Below are 22,427 nucleotides of genomic sequence, written 5' to 3' on the forward strand. Positions count from 1 at the left end.
GCAGCCATTTGCTTTGTCAGGAAAAAATATGAGATCATATTAAAAAAAAAGTTGCTTATAATTTGTGCCCAAAATGTCACTTGTATCCTCAATATGTTATCTCACGGTACTATTACTTGTACTCAAAATCTGTTTTCTGCATAGAATGTCAATTTTATTTAAGAGTTAAATTTTGCATTTTTCGATTTTACTATTGATTTATTAGTTTATTTTGAGGCAGTGAAACTGAAATCCCTACACTATGTCTAGATGGAAATGGATATTTGCTCGAACTTTGATTAAAATCCAGCCATTCTCTGACTTGGCACATTTATGTAGTATTGAACACGACTCAATTGTATAGCAAGATTTTAGCTTCAATTTCTTTGTAAATGGTATTCACTATTATCTAATTCTTCATACTAACACGTTAAGATATTTTTCTTCAGGCGCAATTGGCGTACCGTATTGGAATGGGAATAAGATTAGGAAGAATACTATGAGCCTGTTTGGTATGGATTAAAATTTGATGTAATCTAAGTCAAAATCAAATAATCAATATTAACCACATTTTTCATGGACCCGAAAACTTTTCAACCACATATTTAAAAAACCTCTATCACAATCTATTAAAAAATCTAACTAATAATGGACACAAACACATGTTTTAGAATTTAACATTATTCTGCCCCTATTGCAATTCTTTAATTTTTAATTCTTTACTCGTAAATTTATACTAATTTAAACCTAAGAAAATATGTTTTCATCATAGTTCCAAAATTGCAGAAAAGTCAACACTGAATAGATGTTCAAAGTTCGAATTTCTTTTTATTCCATTCATTTAATTAAAATTCTGAATCAATTTTTGCTCTTTATTCATATAAATTAAAGTTTGACAAATATATTGGGAGGTAGCTGCTTGTGCAAACAGAGGGGGAAAAAACTATCTTTCTTAAACAATGTGAAAAAGAGAAATTTTGAAAAAAAGTGGGTACAACAGCAACAACTTAGAAATAAATGAACGAAGAGTAAAGAGAATACTTCCATTATTTTAACTTCTACCAAATGTTGGTCCCACGTTCAACTTTTTCTTGAATCCTTAATGATGTCGGACTCACACATTTGAATTTGACACTATTCAAAATTTTTAATCATTGTTACACATTCGAACGTTGCATTCATCACAGCCTTCTCGAATTTGAAATTGGAATATCACGAGCTTACAGAAAGCGACAACCCCGTAACCCCACCCGAGTAGAAAAACTTCGGGGTGAAGAAAATTACAGCTTTGAATAGTACAGTGTGCCCATTATCCACTCTTGAGTCTTAGCCCATAAATTGAAGAGAACTTGAAATCTTGCTGTATCCCAAAAGGGTCTCGGGAGAATCTGAGTACTATTTCTCTGTCTTTGTGTATAATTTATTTATTTATTTATTTATTTTTATTTTTTTAATTTTTGCTTTATCTACGGAATTTTTATTTTTTGTAACATGACTTAGTTTGGGGACACTGTGATTTTTAGATTTGAAGGGGATTGAAGAGCTCTGAGGAGAGATGTTTACCGAGGGTCTGGATAAGAATGCCCTTAAATGGGTTAGTGAGGTCAGTATCACAAATCTTTCTTGTATTTGTATATCTGTAGCTTTTGCTATCATCTTTTCTTTCTTTTATTACTGATTTTGATTTTGTTATTATTATTATTATTATTTGATTGGTGTTTTACAACATTATTTTGGCTATGTCGGTAGCTAGTTGTACTGTACATGTTCTACTGGCGTGTCTTGATGGTGGTGTGTCTGTGGACCATTGCTGAAATCCATAGCTTTGTTATTCCTTGATTTTCTGTATTTTTTTTTTCTCTACTTTCTGTGTAGTAGGAGAAAAAGAAAAAAAGGTGCACATTCCTAATCAAATTAGTGTGATTTGATGGCGCAAAGACATTCCTTCTGTGAAAAAAATGGATCAGCTTGTTTGTGCACTTGCGTGGTCGAGTTATAATGTGGTGGCTCAATTGATACCTTTGGAATGATGTAAATTGATACTTTAAAATGATGTACATTTGTCTTAGTTTCACTTTATGATTTGTATTGGCAGCTCCTGTCTTTATCTGAGGAGAAGTGGCATTAAATGTCATTTTTCGCTTCATCCATACAAGAAATCTAGAGGTGGGGAAAGGTGAACAGTCAATTCTTCAGCTGTAGAGCAGCGAAGATGGTGTGTCATTCATGAAGCAGCCATTTGCTTTGTCAGGAAAAAATATGAGATCATATTAAAAAAAAAGTTGCTTATAATTTGTGCCCAAAATGTGACTTGTATCCTCAATATGTTACCTCACAGTACTATTACTTGTACTCAAAATCTGTCTTCTGCATAGAATGTCAATTTTATTTAAGAGTTAAATTTTGCATTTTTCGATTTTACTATTGATTTATTAGTTTATTTTGAGGCAGTGAAACTGAAATCCCTACACTATGTCTAGATGGAAATGGATATTTGCTCGAACTTTGATTAAAATCCAGCCATTCTCTGACTTGGCACATTTATGTAGTATTGAACACGACTCAATTGTATAGCAAGATTTTAGCTTCAATTTCTTTGTAAATGGTATTCACTATTATCTAATTCTTCATACTAACACGTTAAGATATTTTTCTTCAGGCGCAATTGGCGTACCGTATTGGAATGGGAATAAGATTAGGAAGAATACTATGAGCCTGTTTGGTATGGATTAAAATTTGATGTAATCTAAGTCAAAATCAAATAATCAATATTAACCACATTTTTCATGGACCCGAAAACTTTTCAACCACATATTTAAAAAACCTCTATCACAATCTATTAAAAAATCTAACTAATAATGGACACAAACACATGTTTTAGAATTTAACATTATTCTGCCCCTATTGCAATTCTTTAATTTTTAATTCTTTACTCGTAAATTTATACTAATTTAAACCTAAGAAAATATGTTTTCATCATAGTTCCAAAATTGCAGAAAAGTCAACACTGAATAGATGTTCAAAGTTCGAATTTCTTTTTATTCCATTCATTTAATTAAAATTCTGAATCAATTTTTGCTCTTTATTCATATAAATTAAAGTTTGACAAATATATTGGGAGGTAGCTGCTTGTGCAAACAGAGGGGGAAAAAACTATCTTTCTTAAACAATGTGAAAAAGAGAAATTTTGAAAAAAAGTGGGTACAACAGCAACAACTTAGAAATAAATGAACGAAGAGTAAAGAGAATACTTCCATTATTTTAACTTCTACCAAATGTTGGTCCCACGTTCAACTTTTTCTTGAATCCTTAATGATGTCGGACTCACACATTTGAATTTGACACTATTCAAAATTTTTAATCATTGTTACACATTCGAACGTTGCATTCATCACAGCCTTCTCGAATTTGAAATTGGAATATCACGAGCTTACAGAAAGCGACAACCCCGTAACCCCACCCGAGTAGAAAAACTTCGGGGTGAAGAAAATTACAGCTTTGAATAGTACAGTGTGCCCATTATCCACTCTTGAGTCTTAGCCCATAAATTGAAGAGAACTTGAAATCTTGCTGTATCCCAAAAGGGTCTCGGGAGAATCTGAGTACTATTTCTCTGTCTTTGTGTATAATTTATTTATTTATTTTTATTTTTTTAATTTTTGCTTTATCTACGGAATTTTTATTTTTTTTTTCTTTTTTTTTTTTTTTTTTTTGCAATCTTGCTTGTTAGAAGGGAACTGGTGCAAGGTTCAGTGGCCCAAGTTCTTGAATCATAGAGTTTTTGAAAATTCAAATTCACAATTGGGGTTTCTTAATCCAATTCCACCTGCAGATCTTAAATATACAGTTTATGGCCCTTTTCATTTTCCTTCTTTCTTCTTAGGAGTGGGTTGAGGTAGCTATGGCAATGTTGGTTGTTTGATCTGAATTGGCACTGGAGTTACTTGTTGATGATCTTGAATTCTGAAACTCTAAGTTCACAAGCTGAATGCTAATTCGAAGATTTTTATTAAATTATGGGTATTTAGTTGTAGTCTACAAATGATTCTCACTACTTAATTTGTTAATTGAATTGACGTGTGGGGTTTTTTTTTTAATTTATTTTCTTGATTTTTTATAATACAGGGTTCTGCCAGTCGTAATAAGGAAAATTCTTATATACCCAATCAGAGACCTAGATTAGATCCCCTTTCTAGTATTGGAAACAGAGGCCGTGGTATTGGACTGCCTCCGCCATCCAAATTTCAAAGTGGGCACTTGCCTGGAGTGATTTCAATGTCTGGAATCATTCCTGGTGATTCTGATGGAAGTAGATCAGTTTCTGATAATGATATGACCACAGACTCAGAGGAGGAAGTATATGGGGGAAGATATTCACTTGACTCTTCACCACAAAATGATAGAATTCTCAGCAGAAGTGCTACTTCTCAAAGATACTACAAGCCCGTTCAAAGGCATGCACCACAGTATGCAAATGAGAGTATGGTTTCTGATGATGTTAGTTCGTCAAGGGAAACTAATAGTGGGTGTTGGCAAATGGAAGAGAAACAGACGAGGGGAGCCAATAGATATCCAAACAATGCTTACTCAGAGGATGGATCTTCTTATTCTGATGGAAGCTCAGAATTTTCTACCATGCAAAGCAGGAGTGCCAATGGAACTTTACCACAGACAAGGGCTTACGTGTCAGAGGGTTATGCATCTAGGATTCCTCCTGAAATGGATGCACACCATGCTACTGGAAAGGTAACTTTTGCAGTTGCTAATTTCCTGTGAATAGTTTTTCTTTATTCTGTTGGAGGAGCAGAGGTGAGAAATTTCACCTGTTAAATGAAAGGGTAGGGATTGTTTATCAGAAAACATTTAAGAGGAATTGTGAAGGCATGGCTTGTTTTTATCAATTTCTCAGTATATGTTCATTCCATTTAGATTTTAGTCGTGTAAGATGACTAGTTTTCATTTCTTCCACTATTTGGGTCCTTAGGACACTTCTTCTTTACTTAATACATGTTTTGTTAGTGTAACTTAGACAATTAAATTGGTGCAGAATTCTTATTCTTCTCTGCTCATCTTTCATCACATCTGTAATGATGTTACTGCATTTGCTTTGTCATAAACATTTTTTAAGTACAGAAACTAATGGAAAAAATGAGTCTGGTTCCTTATTTTCTTAGTGAACTGTTTTAAAGCTCCAGGTATCATTCTTAGCTTATCTTTCCGGGAATATTTTGCTGGGAGAACAAACATTTTCTTGCCTTCAATCAAGCCATCTTTTAGAGGTTATAGTTTTTTTCTTCTTTGCAAATGGAAACATAAACTTCTAATGTTATGTGAATCGTGCCTTACAACAAAATACTGAACTTATTTATCAGAATGAAAGAGACAGTGGAATGACTTCTGAGTAATATTGGAACAATGAAATTATCTAAGGTAATTAAGATGCTGATATTGAAGATTCTTGGGTAAAGAAGGCTTTGTTGAAGTTCAATTTGAACCCTCTTTCCAACTGTTAAAAAAAAATTATATCCAACCCCTTCTACACCTAGTCATGTGGCTGCCCGTAGGGTCATATTATTTAACTGTGGCACATGTTACATATGCCTGTGTACCCATATCCGCTACGGAATGCTTCAGTTATCTGCTCTAAGTCTTCAGATACGTAATTGAAATTCTTTTTATTTCTCTGCCCCGAACTCGACTTTAAATCTTCTGCAAGGTCAGTTTCAATTATTTGGATAAGTTACACTAATTTGTTGTATTTGATTAAATTAGACAAATAATGTAGCTAACTGGGATGATACTGGAGACATAAGATAATCTGCATTCTTTCAGTCTTATGTCTATGCAGACGCTTTATGCATTTTGAATATGGTAGTTCCCTTCTAGGCTAATCTATCTTTTGCAGGATGTGACTGTTGGGACTTCGCAGAACAAAAATCCTTGTGATGATATTCCCAGTGCCCCTCCTTTCTGTGCTTCTGTTGGGGAAATCAAACAAGATGGAGAGCATATTCCTGCCTATGGAACCCATGATGCAGAGTCTTCGGCAGATTCACATGCTTTTCCGGCTAAACCATGCACTTCCATCGATATGTCTCTCAATACTAAAGTACAGGATAATGTACTGAAAAATTCCTCCTACAGTCCTGTGAGGTTTGTATTATTTCATAGCATATTTTAGTACACCTTTTTTGCATGATTGGTATTGGAAACCTTGTTGTATGTTTTAGGAAAGACATTACTCTATTTTTTTCTTTCAAGAAATTGCTGTCAGTGTATCAACCATTCTCTTACCGCAGGACTGCTGTTGGGGTTGAAAGCTGTATGCTATTGGGTCCTCACCCTACCCGACGTCCCACTTTTCATGAAAGGTCTGTTTACCACATAGTCACATAGATAAATTTCCATTGAATATTGATACTTGAAGTTGATCTTGTGCTTATTTTGATAACTGGTTACAGCCCACTAGGTTCATGGCATGCAGTGATTGCTTATGACGCATGCGTTCGGCTTTGCCTTCATGCTTGGGCTAAGGGATGTATGGAAGCACCAATGTTTTTGGAGAATGAATGTTTTTTGTTGCGAGATGCATTTGGGTGGGTTTTTTTTATTTTACAATGCATAATTTCCGAAGTTCTATTTTTTCGTTTATTACAACTCTAAAAATTAAATAAGCACTTCTAAGCTAATTATTGATGCTGCTTCTCGTTTCATCTGTAAAACCTGTGTTGAGCTTGAGTTCTGTTCCCTGTATTTGGATTAAAGTTTGCAGCAAGTGCTCCTGCAGTCCGAGGAGGAAATGCTGGTAAAGCGCTCTTCAGACCTTCCCACTGAAGGGGCTGCCCCGAATCCCAAGAAAATGGTTGGAAAGATGAAGGTGCAAGGTATTATTTGTGGTGAATATTTAGTATCACAAAATACTGAGTAAAGAAACTGTCCTGAATTCTCTCCTCTCTACAGTTAAGAGGGTAAAATTTGCACTGGACCCACCGGAAGGCTGCAGTTGTTCTACCATCAAAGCTCCAAAAGTGAAAATGGACAACGTTAGACATCACTTACTCAATATGTGGTCGAAATTCTCTTCTGGATGGAGAGCAGTTCACAAAATTCATTTTGAACCTCGTGCACCAGCGAATGCTTCTTTTTCACACCAAAGCTTGGCATCTTTGCGGACCAGCACTCAATACCTAAAGCAAGTTTCTGGCCTTCTGAAAGTTGGTGTTACTTCAACTCTACGCAGCCGCTCATCATCTGATGAAGTTTTGCTGGGTATGTAAGCTTCTTCTTTTTTTGTCTACTTGTGAAATTGGACCTCCCATAATCTTTTCATAATGTAATTTGGAGACAAAGTTACTCGGATTCCCAATGTCTCTGGGTACATCAAGTGCTCTAAGCCTCATCTATTAACCTGTCCCCTTTCAGCTGTTTGTCTGTTTTCCAGTGCATTCTTGTGTCCAACTGAACAAGATACCATTTTTTGTAAGACACGCTACGCAAAGAATGTGGATCGTTTTTAAATTTAACCATTGTGATTGATTGTTTGTTATTAGATATGGACATGTTTGAGTTGATTTAATCATTTAATTGATGTTATTCCAACTGTGTATAATCCATTGTTCTCACCCAAGTGGCTCTTTATGAAATCAGAAACACACTCTTTTTCACTACGCCTTAAAAGCTCTGCTGAAGAAGATGCTATAAAAATGCAACCAGGATCTGGTGATTCCCATATGTTGTAAGTTTTCTTATCATTCTTTTCTCCCTCATATAGTTTCTGTTTTAGTAATATATTGACGACTTTACAGCTTTCCAGATAGCTTAGGAGATGATCTCATCGTTGAAGTTTTGGATTCCAAGGGTAATCATTATGGTCGAGTGATTGTTCAAGTGGCAGCTATTGCTGACAATCCGGTGAAGTTGTCTAATTCTTCCTCTTCCTTTTGACATATGATGCATAGGGCAAGCGACTTCTGTTCAGCATTAAGGCTCATATCAATGGTTTTTGCAGGGTGAAAAGCAACGCTGGTGGCCTATTTATCGTGAGCCTGAGCATGAGTGTGTTGGAAAACTACAATTGTATATAAATTATTCAGCAAGTCTAGATGACAATAGTCATCTTAAGGTGCGTTGATCCATGTTTTCTCTTCCAGTTTATCTTTTTGTTATATTTGGTGACTTTAGAATGAGCCGAAATGTTAAAGTTGTAACAGCAGATGGAAGCAGTTATAGAACTGAAATTGTTTGGTTGGACATTTCTGATCTATGTTTGTATTAAATATATATGAGATGTATTTTAACAATTCTGTGGTCTTTGCACACAGAAAAAAAGATATACGGAAATAAAAGATGAGAAGTTAATAAGTAAAAGGAGGATAAATGGAAATAAAAAGGGTGAGATGTTAGATTTCTCTATGAGGATTGGGGGTGCTATGCTAGATATAGGACTAATTTTCAAATTCTTGGCTGAAATTCACATCCAAAGAGCAATAGAGTGATCTCTCTTAACTTTATGTAAATAGATAATTTGAATTTGATTTATCTATTTATATGGGGAAATATTCCATCTAGGGAACCCAATTTTTCAGCCCTGTGGTAATGAGGCCCCCAAACCTTACATTTGTCACAACTCAGGTCTCTAAACTATTAAAAGTGTGCTAGCACATGTAAGGCTGACGGGAAACTCAATTTGACTATTATTATTTTTTAAACAAAGCCCCTATTGGCCCCCATCAAAATTATAATTCATTTTTCTCGTTCGTCTTACCAATAATACATTCTCCAATAAAATATATTACACGTTACCTGCACATTTAAAAAAAAAAAAAAAAAATACTATTACAACCATTAAAATTTCAAATAATGGGGGCAAAATAATAAAATTCTGAATTGTGGTTGTGGCTGGTTGTAGTAGTGTTGGCGGCTGGTTTGCCACCACCAGTCAGCCAGTTTGCCATCGCCAGCCTGGTGACGGGACTTCAGGTTTGTGGTTGTCCGTCGTGGTGCAGTTGGGTTGGTCGGGTATGCATTTATTGTGTGGTTGGGCGCGGGGGGGGGGGGGGGGGGGGGGGGGGGGTGGTGTCGTGGGATTTGCCGTTTAGATTTTCATTTTTTTTTCCTATTTCATTTTCCCTCGTGTTTCTATTTTTCTTTCCTTTTTCTATTTTCTTGTTTAATTCAAATTAGGATACATTGGTCCTGTTAAGAAAAAATTGGTTCTTCAACAGTCAAAATAATAGTTCCATAAGGACCATGTTCACGCAGTTTTGAAAGGTTAGAACCTAGATGACCTCATTGTCTTGGGAGGTTGGGGCCCCTAGCTAGAATGTCCCCTTTTATTTAATTCTTCCATTCGAAAGTCTCTGAAATCTGAATCAGACGATATAGAAAAAGTTGATCATTTATTTTGATTTGATGTTATATGAGTACCTAACTTTTATACTATCAACTCTTTACTGAACGCAAATTATATTCTCTTCTTTCTTACCTATTTCTAGACCAAAGTTTATAAAAGGTTCTCCGAGTTCTGAATCAGACGATAAAGAAAATTTTGATGATATATTTTGATATGATGTTATAAGAGTATCTAACTTTTAAACTGTCAACTCTTTACTGAAAGACTCGCAAATTATATTCTCTTACCTATTCCTAGACTAAAGTTTATTCATCTTTTATGCTATCGATCTTCTGTTTAGTAATTTAAAATGCTTTTATCCTTCTCATCTATTTGGTATTTGTTTCTCTTTTTCTTGGACCTAGCTATATATTTTGAATGTTCTCTCCTGTGAATTTTTAAATATTTCTGCATGAGAATCTGATGTACTACTGTCTTGGTGGTCTTGAATTTGATATTTGACATTTTGTGTTCTTTTAATAGTGCGGCTCCATTGCAGAAACTGTGGCATATGATCTAGTATTGGAGGTTGCAATGAAAATACAGGATTTCCACCAAAGAAATTTGTTGCTGCATGGCCCATGGAAGTGGTTACTCGCTGAGTTTGCATCATATTATGGGGTTTCTCCTGCATACACCAAGCTGAGGTAAACAGATGCTTATAGTGTTATTATTTTGTTTCCATGCTAGAATAATTAAGTTGTGCCATTTATATTGCCTTTTATCATTTTTATCCATGTGACTGTTAGGTTCATTATCTCTTGAACATTGAATTGTTCCAGGTACCTTTCTTATGTGATGGATGTGGTGACACCAACATCTTACTGTCTTAAACTGGTATATGATTTATTGTTGCCTGTAGTGATGAAGGGCCACTCTAAGAGTGCACTAAGTCATCAAGAGGTGAGCATAGAAACAAATGTCGGTGTTTAAGCTGAATGTTGGTGTTTAAACTGAATCCCATTTTGTTTCAGAACCGAATTCTGAAGGATATTGAAGACCAAATTGAACCAATCTTCTCTCTTGTTTTTGAAAACTATAAGTCCTTGGATGAGTCATCATCATCAGGGATTCTGGATGTTTTCATGCCTGCTACTGGAGTTGCAGCACCAGTGCTAGAGCCTGCTGTTAAACTATATTCGCTTCTTCATGATATATTAGCTCCTGAGGCACAGACGAAACTATATAGTTACTTCCAGGTGCAAGAATTGGCATATTTATGAAATCAATTTTAATTATTTAATCATTTATCGATAATTTTCCTTTACAGGCTGCTGCAAAGAAAAGAGCACGAAAACACTTGAGCGAGACAGATGAATATGTTAGTGGCAGTAATGACAGCATGTTGATGGATGCTGTTACTGTTTCCACTGCTTATCAGAAAATGAAATCTAATTGCTCGAATATCAGAAATGAAATTTTCACAGATATAGAGATCCACAACCAGAATATCCTTCCCAGGTATGTTTTATCAAAATATTTCTTGTATTTTAAATATACACAACTTTACAAAGTGGTTATATTCAATTAAATTATTTATATGTTTGAAATTAATGTTCTTCATTACATAGATGCAATTTAAAATTTCAACAAAAAGAATCAAACTCAGCCAATTAAATTTGTAATGTGTCAATCACCGGAAAAATGTGCCATAAGTTAAAATAAGGTAGATAAAGGAACTCGCATCATACTCAGATCATGATTATTTGCAGAAGAATTTAGGGTTGAAAGTCATTTTGTCATATGTGATGATGATGTTTGCTTCCCTTTTGCATGTGTGGGACTTTGTTAAGTACAAACATGTTGAATTTCTCAGCATCGGCACATTAATCTATAGTTCTTAAAACGCTCAGATGATGCGTGGGTGATAATCATGGTCCATTGCCTAGTCAACTAGTGTCTCCTAGGCATTATTTTAAGTGTATGTTTGGATTTGATTATAAGTTCATTATAATTTTGAACATCAAAGTCAAATACTAATTTTCTTCACACACGTCGTAGGATCCCACTCACTTATCCACCACTAAATTCTATCACTTTATAATATGAGCAACTTTATAAACAAATCCAAACAACGGCGGTAAGAAAATGAAAGAATAACATAAAAATACAATAAAGCCATTACAAAGTAAGACTTGTATAATTAATATTGGCACCATACTCTTTTATACTCTCTTCTTCATTTCCTAGTATTTGTCTCTTTATTTGCATTATAGGTACTTGGTACAGCTACAGCTGCAGACCCTATATTGTCTACTAACCAATGTCAATAATATTACTTTAAGAAGTCTGGCTTGAGTGAAAGGTCTAGTGCATCAGTGAAAAGCAAAATTTTCTGGTAAAGTAATAATAATTAGTGGGCTTCTTTCTCTATATGTATATATATGTTCTTTACGCACACTAATGGGATGTGTGGCTCTGACATGCACCCCCTCTTATCATACAAATGGCCAAACTATTCACTTTCCTTATCTACCTAAATATTTGCGAGCATATTTTGTTCTCATATTCTTAATTTTAATGTGCTGGTATGCCTTTGTTCTTTGCAGTTTTATAGACCTGCCAAACCTTTCCTCGGCTGTTTACAGTACAGAACTTTGCAGTAGGTTACGTGCCTTCCTTGTTGCATGCCCTCCACCTGGCCCTGCATCATATGTTACAGAACTTCTTGTTGCAACTGCAGACTTTCAAAAGGATCTCACCACCTGGAATATCAAGTACTTCCATTCTCATGTCTTTGTTACTGATTCTGTTGCACAATTATTGTTGTATATGACAGAACCCTTGTTTCTCAGGCCAGTTAAAGGAGGGGTTGATGCAAAAGAATTATTCCATTTGTATATCATCCTCTGGATACAGGATAAACGCCTCTCCCTGTTAGAGTCTTGTAAATTAGACAAGGTACATTATATAGATGCGTGCCTGAGCGTGTGCAGTCTCTGTGTCCATCACATATGCTTGCACACATGAAATGCTCTAAAACTTATCCTTTATCAGCTTTCTTTATACTGCTTATATAAATAAACTTTGCCTAATGATAACCTGAATCTTTGCCGAAGTTTCCACATCATATCAATGACCTTGATGCTAAATTAATGTTATTAACTTGCAGGTTAAATGGTCCGGGGTTACGACACAACATCTGACGACCCCCTTTATTGATGACATGTATGATCGCCTCAATGAAACTTTGAACAACTATGATGTCATCATATGTCGCTGGCCGGAGTACACTTGTGTTTTGGAAAATGTATGCCTCTCCTAATTTCTGATCTTTGAAAATCTATATATATAGTAATAGAACTTGAGGGTGATCTAATTTTGTGGAAGATATCATGCATGGTCGGTGTTCACTTATTTGTTGATATGTATTATTCATTTGCTCTTGCCAACAATTGTTGTTACGAACTTTAAGACTTATATCAGACAATTATTACCTCTGGTTTGAGTTTAAGTTCCAAATTAATTTGAACATATGGGAAAGGGAGAAGTAGCCCTTTTAGAAATGACACTTACATGGTGATTTGCTCTACTAAGTATTATTTATTAGGCACTGTTTTACCGGTTAGATTTATTGAAGAGGCATCTTGCATTTTCACCTGTTGATCTATTATTTGTTTTATTTGAAATAGGCCATTGCCGATATTGAGAAGGCAATTCTGGATGCCCTAGAAAAGCAATATGCAGATGTCTTAGCACCATTGAAGGAAAAGACAACAGCCAGGAAATCTGCTTTAAAATATGTCCAAGAGTTCACTAAAAGATCATCGTGCCCTTATGTAGTGCCTAATGAGGTGAGTAAATGTTTGATTTTTCTAATAATTTTGGTGCATATCCATTTTTTTAACCGAATTTTTTGCTCATTTCAGCTTGGCATTCTTTTGAATTCTATGAAGAGAATGGTTGAGGTGCTTTGTCCCAAAATCGAACATAAATTGAAGGCACGGGGTTCCTGTATCCCCGATAGAAGTCACGCTCCGCCTGGAGATCGTCTTAGTGAAATTACCGTGATGCTCAGATCAAAGTTCCGGAATTATTTGCAAGCAGTTGTTGAAAAGCTTGTAGAAAATGTGAGTACCATCTTGCATTAATAATCTTGAGTTTGATAATATTGTTACCCAAAATTTATTTGTACATTAGATCATCACCACAGAAAAGCACTCAATGTATCTTTTGATTGATGCATAGTATACAGGAAAATAATGTTGTGTCATGCTCAACAGGAAGAAAGCTGAAATTTGATCGCCCGTCAGAAAATGAAGTTTATTCTACAATTTCGTTTGTGCTTTCAAACATTTTGTTGATTTTTTCTTATCTTTTGCCACAGACAAGATTACAGGGAAGTACCAAATTGAAGAAAATTTTGCTGGATTCTAAGAAAGCTGTGGCTGATTCTGATGTTAAAGGCAGAATGCAACCTTTGAGGGACCAACTCATAAATACAATCAGTCATCTTCATACGATCTTAGAGTCTCATGTATTTGTTGCAATTTGCCGAGGTTATTGGGACAGGATGGGAAAGGTAAATTATTCAGTATTCGTAAGAAAATCTCACTCCTTAATATTGTTTTATTTTCAAGTCCTTGCTCTACTGCAGGAATATTATTTATTTATTTATTCAGTTAAACCACTTCTATTGGATAAGGGTTTTTAGGATCCTTCCCAACAGTGTAGTGGGGGTGACATTATCCACTACCTGTTTATTGATATTGAAATGTACATGAAGATGTTGGGTTTTACCTCCTAACAAGGATACAAAAAATAATAATAATAAAATAATAATAATAATTATAATAAGTAAGGAAATTGTGAAATTTGAACAAGGGACTACTCCTCCCCTTACACATTTGGAGCCTATTCTAAGCTTATCTATGTTTATTCTATGCTCTGCTGCAGGATGTTCAAAATTTCTTGGAGGAAAGGAAAGAGAACAAAGCATGGTACAAGGGTTCAAGAATTGCTGTATCTGTAAGTACCGATCTAATTATTGCCAATTTCTTTCAACTGATAATATAATGTTGGTGGGTTGAAAGAAGAAAAAGAAGTTAAAATTCTATTCATAGAAGTGTCCAATGCATGTGTACCAAACACGCCGTCAATGTTCCAGCTTGTAGAGCACTGTTAGTTTTTAGATTGAGATGGTCTATATTCTTGTTGCCTCTGATCGAGAGAGACGACATGAAAAGGAAAATCTTGTCTTTACTGGTAAATGTAACAAAAGAACAATTGTCCCACTATCATCTTTACTTCCAATCTATATGTAACCTGTCCATTCTTTTTGGTGTAAAAATCATGCCATGCGCAATCATGGACAATTCAAAAGAGATTGCTGTGGTACAATTTGATTTTGGGCGATGATAGAAAATCAGGAGCAAGATGTGGTAAACCATGATCGTGGAACGTCCCAGAGTTTTCTCTTAGAAGATCCTACCTTTTGACGATCCTCGTCACCTTGTAGTATGAAATCTGTCAATCTTCTCACATCAGATAGCTGAACTGGCTTTACAAGAAATTCTTCAGCACCTTCCTCCATACACCTGTACGATGAAAGGAATTTATGACTTCATGTCGATGAACAGATTTATCAAAGTCCAAACCAAAATCTTGAAGTTCCTCGATATGTTTTACAAGAACTACCGTCGTGTATTTCAATCTTTTCTTATTATCTCGTTTTTCTTTAAGACTGGAGTTTAACTAATCAGTAGCTTTTGTGCAACTTTCTTATGCACTTGGAATCTGATACTGATCAACGGTAAAAACACAAACTAAAATGGCATGCTGGACGGCACGAAACACAACACTAGATATTGATTAAGAAAATGCATTAAAATCCTATCCTTTATATGTTTGTAATGCACAAACATGCATAAAAGTTAATGAATATATGCAGATAACGATAGTTTCATCCATTTATTATACTCCCTCCGTCTCATTTATATAAGCTTACATTTTTTTATTTTCTTGTCTCAATTATATGGTCATATTTATTTATTAAGAATGTTTTGCTTTGTTCATTTATTAATATATCCTTATTTATTTGCCTAGTTATAACCTTTTTTCACCACTTGATCTCTAAATTGTATAAATATAAATAAGGGTAGACAGGGAAAGTTTTGACAATAAGATTTCTTAATCCGTGTGAAAAGCAAAACCAGAGTATATGCGAATGTGGTTAGAAAATACCTATCAATTCGACCCAAAATATTTTCGGATGACATTATCACCACTGGTATTTCTCTTAACCTTGAGGAGCCCTGCTCAAATGTGAAATAAATATTTTAACATACTCATCTGAAAGCATCAAATCATCAAAGAAGAGCGATTAATTAGGATCGATTTTGATTGCAAAAATGCAATTTCAGTTTTACTAATAGAGATCATCAAAATTGGCACGAAGCACTTTCGATACATCTGGATCGTTATATATGACTAAATAGAAAAATAGAAAATTATATCTCACACTTCTGTTTTCTTTAATCTTGCAGTACCAATCATGCCAAGTAAGAAAGACTGCTTATGAAGTATAAGCCAAAACACCAACCTTAATCTCTTTAAGAAGTTCATATCCAGTCATCCCAGGCATAGAATAATCTGTCATTATAAGATTAACCTTCAATCCCTGAAAATTCATGCAAAACTTGATTCATTATTTCAAATGAAAAGAAATTTTACACACTACTTCTCTATCCTCTCACACTTCTGTTTTCTTTAATCTTGCAGTACCAATCATGCCAAGTAAGAAAGACTGCTTATGAAGTATAAGCCAAAACACCAACCTTAATCTCTTTAAGAAGTTCATATCCAGTCATCCCAGGCATAGAATAATCTGTCATTATAAGATTAACCTTCAATCCCTGAAAATTCATGCAAAACTTGATTCATTATTTCAAATGAAAAGAAATTTTACACACTACTTCTCTATCAGCAATAAACAAACAAACTACTTGAATGTTTAGCACATTCATCAATCCAACGAAATAAACCAGAAAATTTCATAAGCAAAAACCCAATTCTTACATCAAATTCCACGGGGCTTTTGTCTCCATCCAAGCCCAGATATTGCAGAGCCCTCTTCCCACTCTCCACAGCAGTCACTGCAAACCACCATTCAAATCAGCCACGAAACTCTATTTTAACTGCGTCCCACATCGTTAAATTCCGGTTTTGAGGAGTGATTACAACATATACGATATATTAATATGCTCGGGTTCTTTATAACATGAAGACTATACCTTTACAGCAAGAAATCTTGAGCAACTTCTCAATGACCTTCCTATCAACATGGCTATCATCCACTGCAAGAACGTGCAGATTTGGTGCACCACTTGATGAAGAAGAAGAAGAAGAAGAAGGATACCTTCCCATTTCTTGATCCATGACCATTTTCTTCTACCATCAAATGAAAGATATGCAAGATATATAGACAGAGATAGATATCGAGTATCTACTTTTGGGAAGACAAGAGGCTAGCGATACATACAGACAGACAAATCTTTGCAAATCTATTTTCCACCATATTCACTTGTCGCTTTATTCATATTTTTATTTCAATTAATCATGTGGCTGAAATTGGATGTGCTTTACAATATTTGACTCGTCATTTTGCCAATATTTTGAACTTTGAAGAGCTCCAACGTTAATTTATAAAAGATAGTAAATAGTTAATGATCAAAGCTTGAATTAGAATCGATAATAGAATTATTAAAAATCTTTAAAAAAAATAAAATTTTGATAATAATTGACAAATTCTTGACGTTGAAATTACAAGAAAGTATAAAATTTTGATATTTTCTTCGATTAACTCTGTAATTGACCAGACTTTTCAAAGTCCTCCTGCGCGTCCCAAGCTGACCAGCCGCGTCAAGAGAGAACAGCTGCCAACATCCATCACTTAGCCCTTGTTTGCCCTGTTTCATATCGATTAAAAATTATAAGTCAAAGTTCACAATTTGTTGTAATCACATAGTTTTTGAGATTTATAACTTTTCAATCACACATTTCATCAATTTTTTTAATCAAAATCAACTAAAAATTTTAATTTTAATTTTAATCTAATTTGATTTATAGACTAAACGCGTCCACCAAACCATTTTTAAGTTGAGGGACTTGTTTCACTTGAGTAACAAAAAGATGCATTCAACCAAAAGATGAATGAACTTGGGAGCCTTAAACGAATGGGCCGTGTAAGGGGGATGAAAATCGATATAGACACCGCATTGTATACAAATAACATATTCTTAAATGAAAATTTTGTGCATCTTTTGAAGAATAATTAAGAGAATTTATATAGATTGAGTTTATAAATGTTTAACTCAGCTCAACAAAATATAATTTACTCTCTAAATCTTAAAGCCTTTTCTTTGACGAGTTTGTGACAACAATTTGACAATTATGTTGTCTTTCAATATTTTCACGTCGTTTTGAGTGAAGACGATAATAATAAATATACACTTTGTATAATCCTATACAATGACTTAATGCTAACCATTAGGTTTTATATTGTAATTGGCGATTCTGTGAACACAAGTAGCTTAATTGAACATTGTTGTAAAAGTCAAGGACTTAGGATGAAATTATGTATAGTTGGTAGGCTAGGGTTCGAATTTTGAAAAGGGAAGAAATCTGCTAGAATCTCGCTAGCTGCTAGCCAAGCCAGTGCTCAAGCAAAAATAACAAATTGTCCATCGCTGGCTTTTTGCCCTCGTTTCACTCGAGCGAAAGACATGTCGCTCGCTTTTCATTGACACATCACTCAAGCGATGTCCATAGGTTGCGATTTTAAGAGTTTTAAATGGTCCATGACACCTATTTGCCCCCAAGTATAAATACTTTTTCTGGGACGTGAATTCGAGGAGGTTGGTCATTGTGCTTCAAAACATAAACACTTTCATATCTTCTTTGCGATCCAAGAACGCAATTCATCAACGGAAACATCCACATTAATCTTGTGATCCGACAACCTAAGCTTTGGAAAACATCAAAGGTCCAATAATCCAATACATTGTGCTTCCTTAATCTTTTGAGGACGGACTCTCTCATTGGAGATTGGGAGAGGTGGATTGAAGCTCAATTACCAGCACAAGAACGTGCGATTCTTGGTCTTCCACTTCGAGAAACATTCAGCGTAGACTAGAAGGTTGTAGGAGATAGCTAATTGGGTTATAGGAGGTAGATCACAAGGTCTAGCAGGAAGCTAAAGGTATCTACGGTAGCAGAAGACTGCAAGAGGTAAATTAGGAGGTCTAGCAGCTAGAAATATCTACGACAGTAGATTGTGAGACTATGACAACAGGTCTTAGTGGGTACAAAATTTGAAATTGCTATGTATTTTCTAAACTGTCTATAATGGATTATGGAGGTAACTGGCTTGGCCTTGAAATTTTTCCTACGTTGGGTTTTTCTGTCATCATATTGTGTTATTTATTGCTTTCCAATTTATACAAATTGTGGCATTTAAACATAAGTTTAAATTTGATTGTATGTTTAAATATCTAAAACTTAATTAAATTGATGGGTTGCTTTGATTAGTACAATTCCACACGTATGGTCAAAGTATTAAATTGACTAAAACGTAAACTTGGTAACACTAAAATTTGAATTGATGATCACTACGTCCTGCGAACTTTCAAGCGATATTATAGCGATCTATGTGAGACTTTTCAAACGTTACAAACTGTTAAATTAAGATCACGACGACTACATGTAAAAGGATCTTGAACATACATCATTTTGATGAACTTGATCTGCATTTAGAAAACGAAGTTCAAATGATAAAATCAGCAAATTTTATTTTAAATCTCATAAAATCAACATAAGAACTTTTAAAGAATAATCATGAAATTCAAATGAACAAAAACAAATCAACCCAAAAAAAAAAAAAACACTTATCATAAGCATTTAACAGTGAAGTCATCAAGATTCCGGAATAAAGCTGTCAAACGTCAAAACAAATAAAAATAATAATAATAATAAAATAAAACAGTTCTCTTACAGAGATTGAAGAACTTGATTTTTAGCCAATACAATTGTATACAAAAACGAGAAAATTTTATATTTTTAGAACAACTTTAACGCAATTAGGTAATGCAAAAATGAATTTTGTTTTCCTCTTTATAAGAGCAGATTTGGTCTTGAACTTGTTACAAGAAAATATAGTAGATTAAATCACTTTATTTGTTCTCCATGAGAATGCACGAAAGGGCTCATAAATGGTGATTTGATTTTCTGGAAATTTAGAACTGCAGAGACAAATATAAATTGCATGCTTTCGAGAATTGCTTTTTTGATAAGTTGATGATAATGATAATAATAATAATAATAATAATAATAATAATAATAATAATAATAATAATAATAATAATAATAAAGAGAGTTGACATTGGATTTAACAGTTTTTAATATTATTTAGTAAAAAGAAAAAAGTTGCAAAAACGTAAAAATTCTTAAAAGTTTTGGGCCTTCCTTGAACACGGGCCACTTTTAATTCAAACACATTCGAAAATGAAAGTCACTTTTACCTTTCTTTTAAAGCTTTTAGCCGAACATTGACAAAAAGAAATTTTCTTTCCTCTAATTCTTTCAGTTTCTCAGCAGACATCCTCAATGCCGTGCTAAGGTAAGGGTTCATGCAGGTTGCTTGCACATGAATCTGTCTTCTGTAGTCTCCGTTTTATCTGTATGAAAAGCCAAATAAGAGGCAGGTGAAACAATGAACGAAGGACGTAACTATGACATGTTTGGTGAAGTTGATTCGACGACATACTAAATAGGAAAAACACAACAAAAGGCAGGGGAAAGCCATCAATAGATACATAATTGGTATGTTTATTTCCTGCACTTAATCTGACGACAATTAGAGATTATACAATGGTCAGATGGAGCATTTAAACAGAAATATACTTCTTAAATCAAGACATAATGTTTAGTCATGAACAACCAGCAGATAAAATCTGTGTCATCATATTATTATATATGTTGTCCCTTCTCCCTCCCATGCATGGATTCATATTTTAACATAAACTTACTTGATTATTGTGATTCATATTCTCTCATACTTCACATAAGTATTAGACAGAGAAACTCTGGACCAGATAGTAATGCAAAACTCCAGAAAAATAACCTCTCCTTATACGCTCAATGAGAGGACAGGCAATTTTAGAAAGGCAAATACAAGGAACCCAAAATGAACGCCGTGAAAGAGAACTTACAACATTTGAAACAGTCGTAAGTTTTCCTATACTCTCTTATTATACCAATTTAAACAGGTTTTCTTCACCAAGCAGTCCACAACAATTCATGACACTTATCCTGTGTCAAAGTACTATTCCCAGCGTGATGCATTCTACAGTGGAACTCATTTTATGTCTGCGGGCCATGTATATAGAGTATATGGCATAGTTTGAAATATAAACGTCAGGAGAATGAAATGCAATAGTTTTCTCTAATCAATAAGATTGAAGAAACACCAATTCGTGCAGCAGCAACCAATTGTAAAACACGAATGGTGCAACAAGTGAATTATTACGTCCAACTAGTTCCAAGGAATCAACAGAACAGGAAAACCCCATAAAATAAACCATATCCATCTTCTGTAAATGATAAAGTGAATAGATCTGCAATTTCTTCATAGAATTGTGCTACACTTACAGAGGAAAAACATACAGGTACTTCAGAGAATACACACACCTCAATAAAATATTCACATGGGGCCCACCCCCATGTGTCTTTCCTGTAAAAGCTCTGTGAGAAAATGCCCTGTACATTGGGCATTTTCCTTCTTCATAATCACAGAATGTGAGGAATGAATGCTTAATCATATGCTTCCGGAAGAAAATGAAAAATCGTTTTCAGAATCCTACAAGATCCATCATCTCCACCAAAAACCAGTTACAGTGAGTTCCTAGGTTCCGACATGGATTATTTGGATAGCACAATATGATGAAAAGATCCATTAGCATTGTGAATCCAACTATTAATAGAACAAAATCAGATCTGAGAAGACATAAAAGATTGAAGATGAGCATGCACACACGAAACTTCTGATTCAATTTTTGCCACGACAATGACATTGTACTATGTAGCCTGTTGTCATCTAGGTTAAATGGGAACCTGATGTCCTCAAAATGCAATTACAGGCAAAAGAAGTTTTTAACATAAATGTTGGAGGACACAGTGTGGAGATCTTCTCCCACAAGCTTCGATGAAAAATTCAAGTTCTAACCATTCCTGTTACTGAAGAAAAAAAATAATAAATAAAAATTAAAAAAAATAATAATAATGGGATTCAATTCAGATGGCTCATCGCATGGAAAAAGAATTGCACAGGCTAAGACTCAATCAAAGAAACTATTTTCAAAAGCTTAGTGCTGGTCTAACTTTCTGAAAGTCAAGAACTAACTAAAATACACTGCCAAATCCCTTGGGCATCAATTCTTCGATTAGACAGCATAAAACAATGCAATTAGGACTTCAAAGGCTCTGCAAAGAACCAATTAATAATCACTTCCTAAATTTCAAGGAATCTCCAACTCCACTAGCAATTCAGTACTTCAGGACATCGGAATAATTCTAACAAACTCAGCATAGCCCCTAATATGCATATAAAAAAGCACAGGACGGTGAATAAAATTTGATAACTCAAGTTACCGCAAAACCTACATTCAACAAATTTGTATGATACCCACGACTTAGCTAAATGTACAAAAACAATAAAACTGAACTGTCAAGCCTAGAAGGAGGGAAGGAAAAGTGGGAGGAGGGGAGGGACATAGTTAGGACTCTGAAAAGCTTAAAACAGAAGGCAATTTTCAGCTTCGTGTTTTTATTGATAAAGGCAATGAAGTAACATTCTCATAAATGCATGAAAGAAAATTCGCAAGGGGACCGCTCTCATAGACATGACAAATTCTAAATTACACCTTTTGCTTCTCGAATTCTCCTAAGAACGCATATCATTTGAGGACGAGAGATTCTATACATAAGCAAAAAACAAGAATTGAACTCCAATAAAAACATAAAGATAACATAAAAACCACCAATCCCATGAGCAGTAGGCGGA

At 34.6% G+C, this 22,427-nt stretch overlaps 2 protein-coding genes across 3 annotated transcripts; one reads left to right on the top strand and one right to left on the bottom strand.

Moving 5' to 3' along the window:
• The first annotated feature begins 1,131 nt into the window (after positions 1–1,131).
• LOC111405269 lies at positions 1,132–14,524 on the top strand. 2 transcript variants are annotated; one of them, XM_023034075.1, is made up of 22 exons: positions 1,132–1,371; positions 1,503–1,582; positions 4,105–4,725; positions 5,885–6,132; positions 6,279–6,350; positions 6,441–6,575; positions 6,745–6,863; positions 6,940–7,248; positions 7,627–7,714; positions 7,785–7,890; positions 7,988–8,101; positions 9,854–10,017; positions 10,153–10,273; positions 10,345–10,569; positions 10,641–10,831; positions 11,920–12,087; positions 12,166–12,271; positions 12,483–12,620; positions 13,003–13,164; positions 13,240–13,440; positions 13,698–13,892; positions 14,267–14,524. In XM_023034075.1, the coding sequence occupies exons 2-22, from the start codon at positions 1,535–1,537 to the stop codon at positions 14,384–14,386; spliced, it is 3,651 nt and encodes a 1,216-aa protein (XP_022889843.1). In that variant the 5' UTR covers positions 1,132–1,371; positions 1,503–1,534; the 3' UTR covers positions 14,387–14,524. The 2 variants fall into 2 exon arrangements, with proteins under 2 accessions (XP_022889843.1, XP_022889844.1); XM_023034076.1 differs by lacking the exons at positions 1,132–1,371; positions 1,503–1,582 and adding an exon at positions 3,855–3,999.
• Positions 14,525–14,549: 25 nt separating this feature from the next.
• Positions 14,550–16,942, bottom strand: LOC111405272 (two-component response regulator ARR15-like). The gene is made up of 5 exons (XM_023034078.1): positions 16,603–16,942; positions 16,388–16,464; positions 16,147–16,224; positions 15,554–15,624; positions 14,550–14,907 (listed from the first exon to the last, which is right to left on the bottom strand). Exons 1-5 carry the CDS (start codon positions 16,751–16,753, stop codon positions 14,736–14,738), a joined length of 549 nt encoding a protein of 182 aa, XP_022889846.1. The 5' UTR covers positions 16,754–16,942; the 3' UTR covers positions 14,550–14,735.
• Between the last annotated feature and the right edge of the window lie 5,485 nt (positions 16,943–22,427).

This window comes from Olea europaea, chromosome 12 (genome assembly GCF_002742605.1).
Source record: "Olea europaea var. sylvestris chromosome 12, O_europaea_v1, whole genome shotgun sequence".
In the NCBI taxonomy this organism is placed as follows: Eukaryota; Viridiplantae; Streptophyta; class Magnoliopsida; order Lamiales; family Oleaceae; genus Olea; species Olea europaea.

Coding starts and splice junctions, on each gene's coding strand:
- LOC111405269 (XM_023034075.1), top strand. CDS start 1,535: ATGTTTACCGAGGGTCTGGATAAGAATGCCCTTAAATGGGTTAGTGAG. Junction 10,832..11,919: donor AACCAGAATATCCTTCCCAG/GTATGTTTTATC, acceptor TGTTCTTTGCAG/TTTTATAGACCTGCCAAACC. Junction 12,088..12,165: donor CTCACCACCTGGAATATCAA/GTACTTCCATTC, acceptor CTTGTTTCTCAG/GCCAGTTAAAGGAGGGGTTG.
- LOC111405272 (XM_023034078.1), bottom strand. CDS start 16,753: ATGGTCATGGATCAAGAAATGGGAAGGTATCCTTCTTCTTCTTCTTCT. Junction 16,225..16,387: donor AAAGCCCCGTGGAATTTGAT/GTAAGAATTGGG, acceptor ATGAATTTTCAG/GGATTGAAGGTTAATCTTAT. Junction 14,908..15,553: donor ATTTTGGGTCGAATTGATAG/GTATTTTCTAAC, acceptor TTCATCGTACAG/GTGTATGGAGGAAGGTGCTG.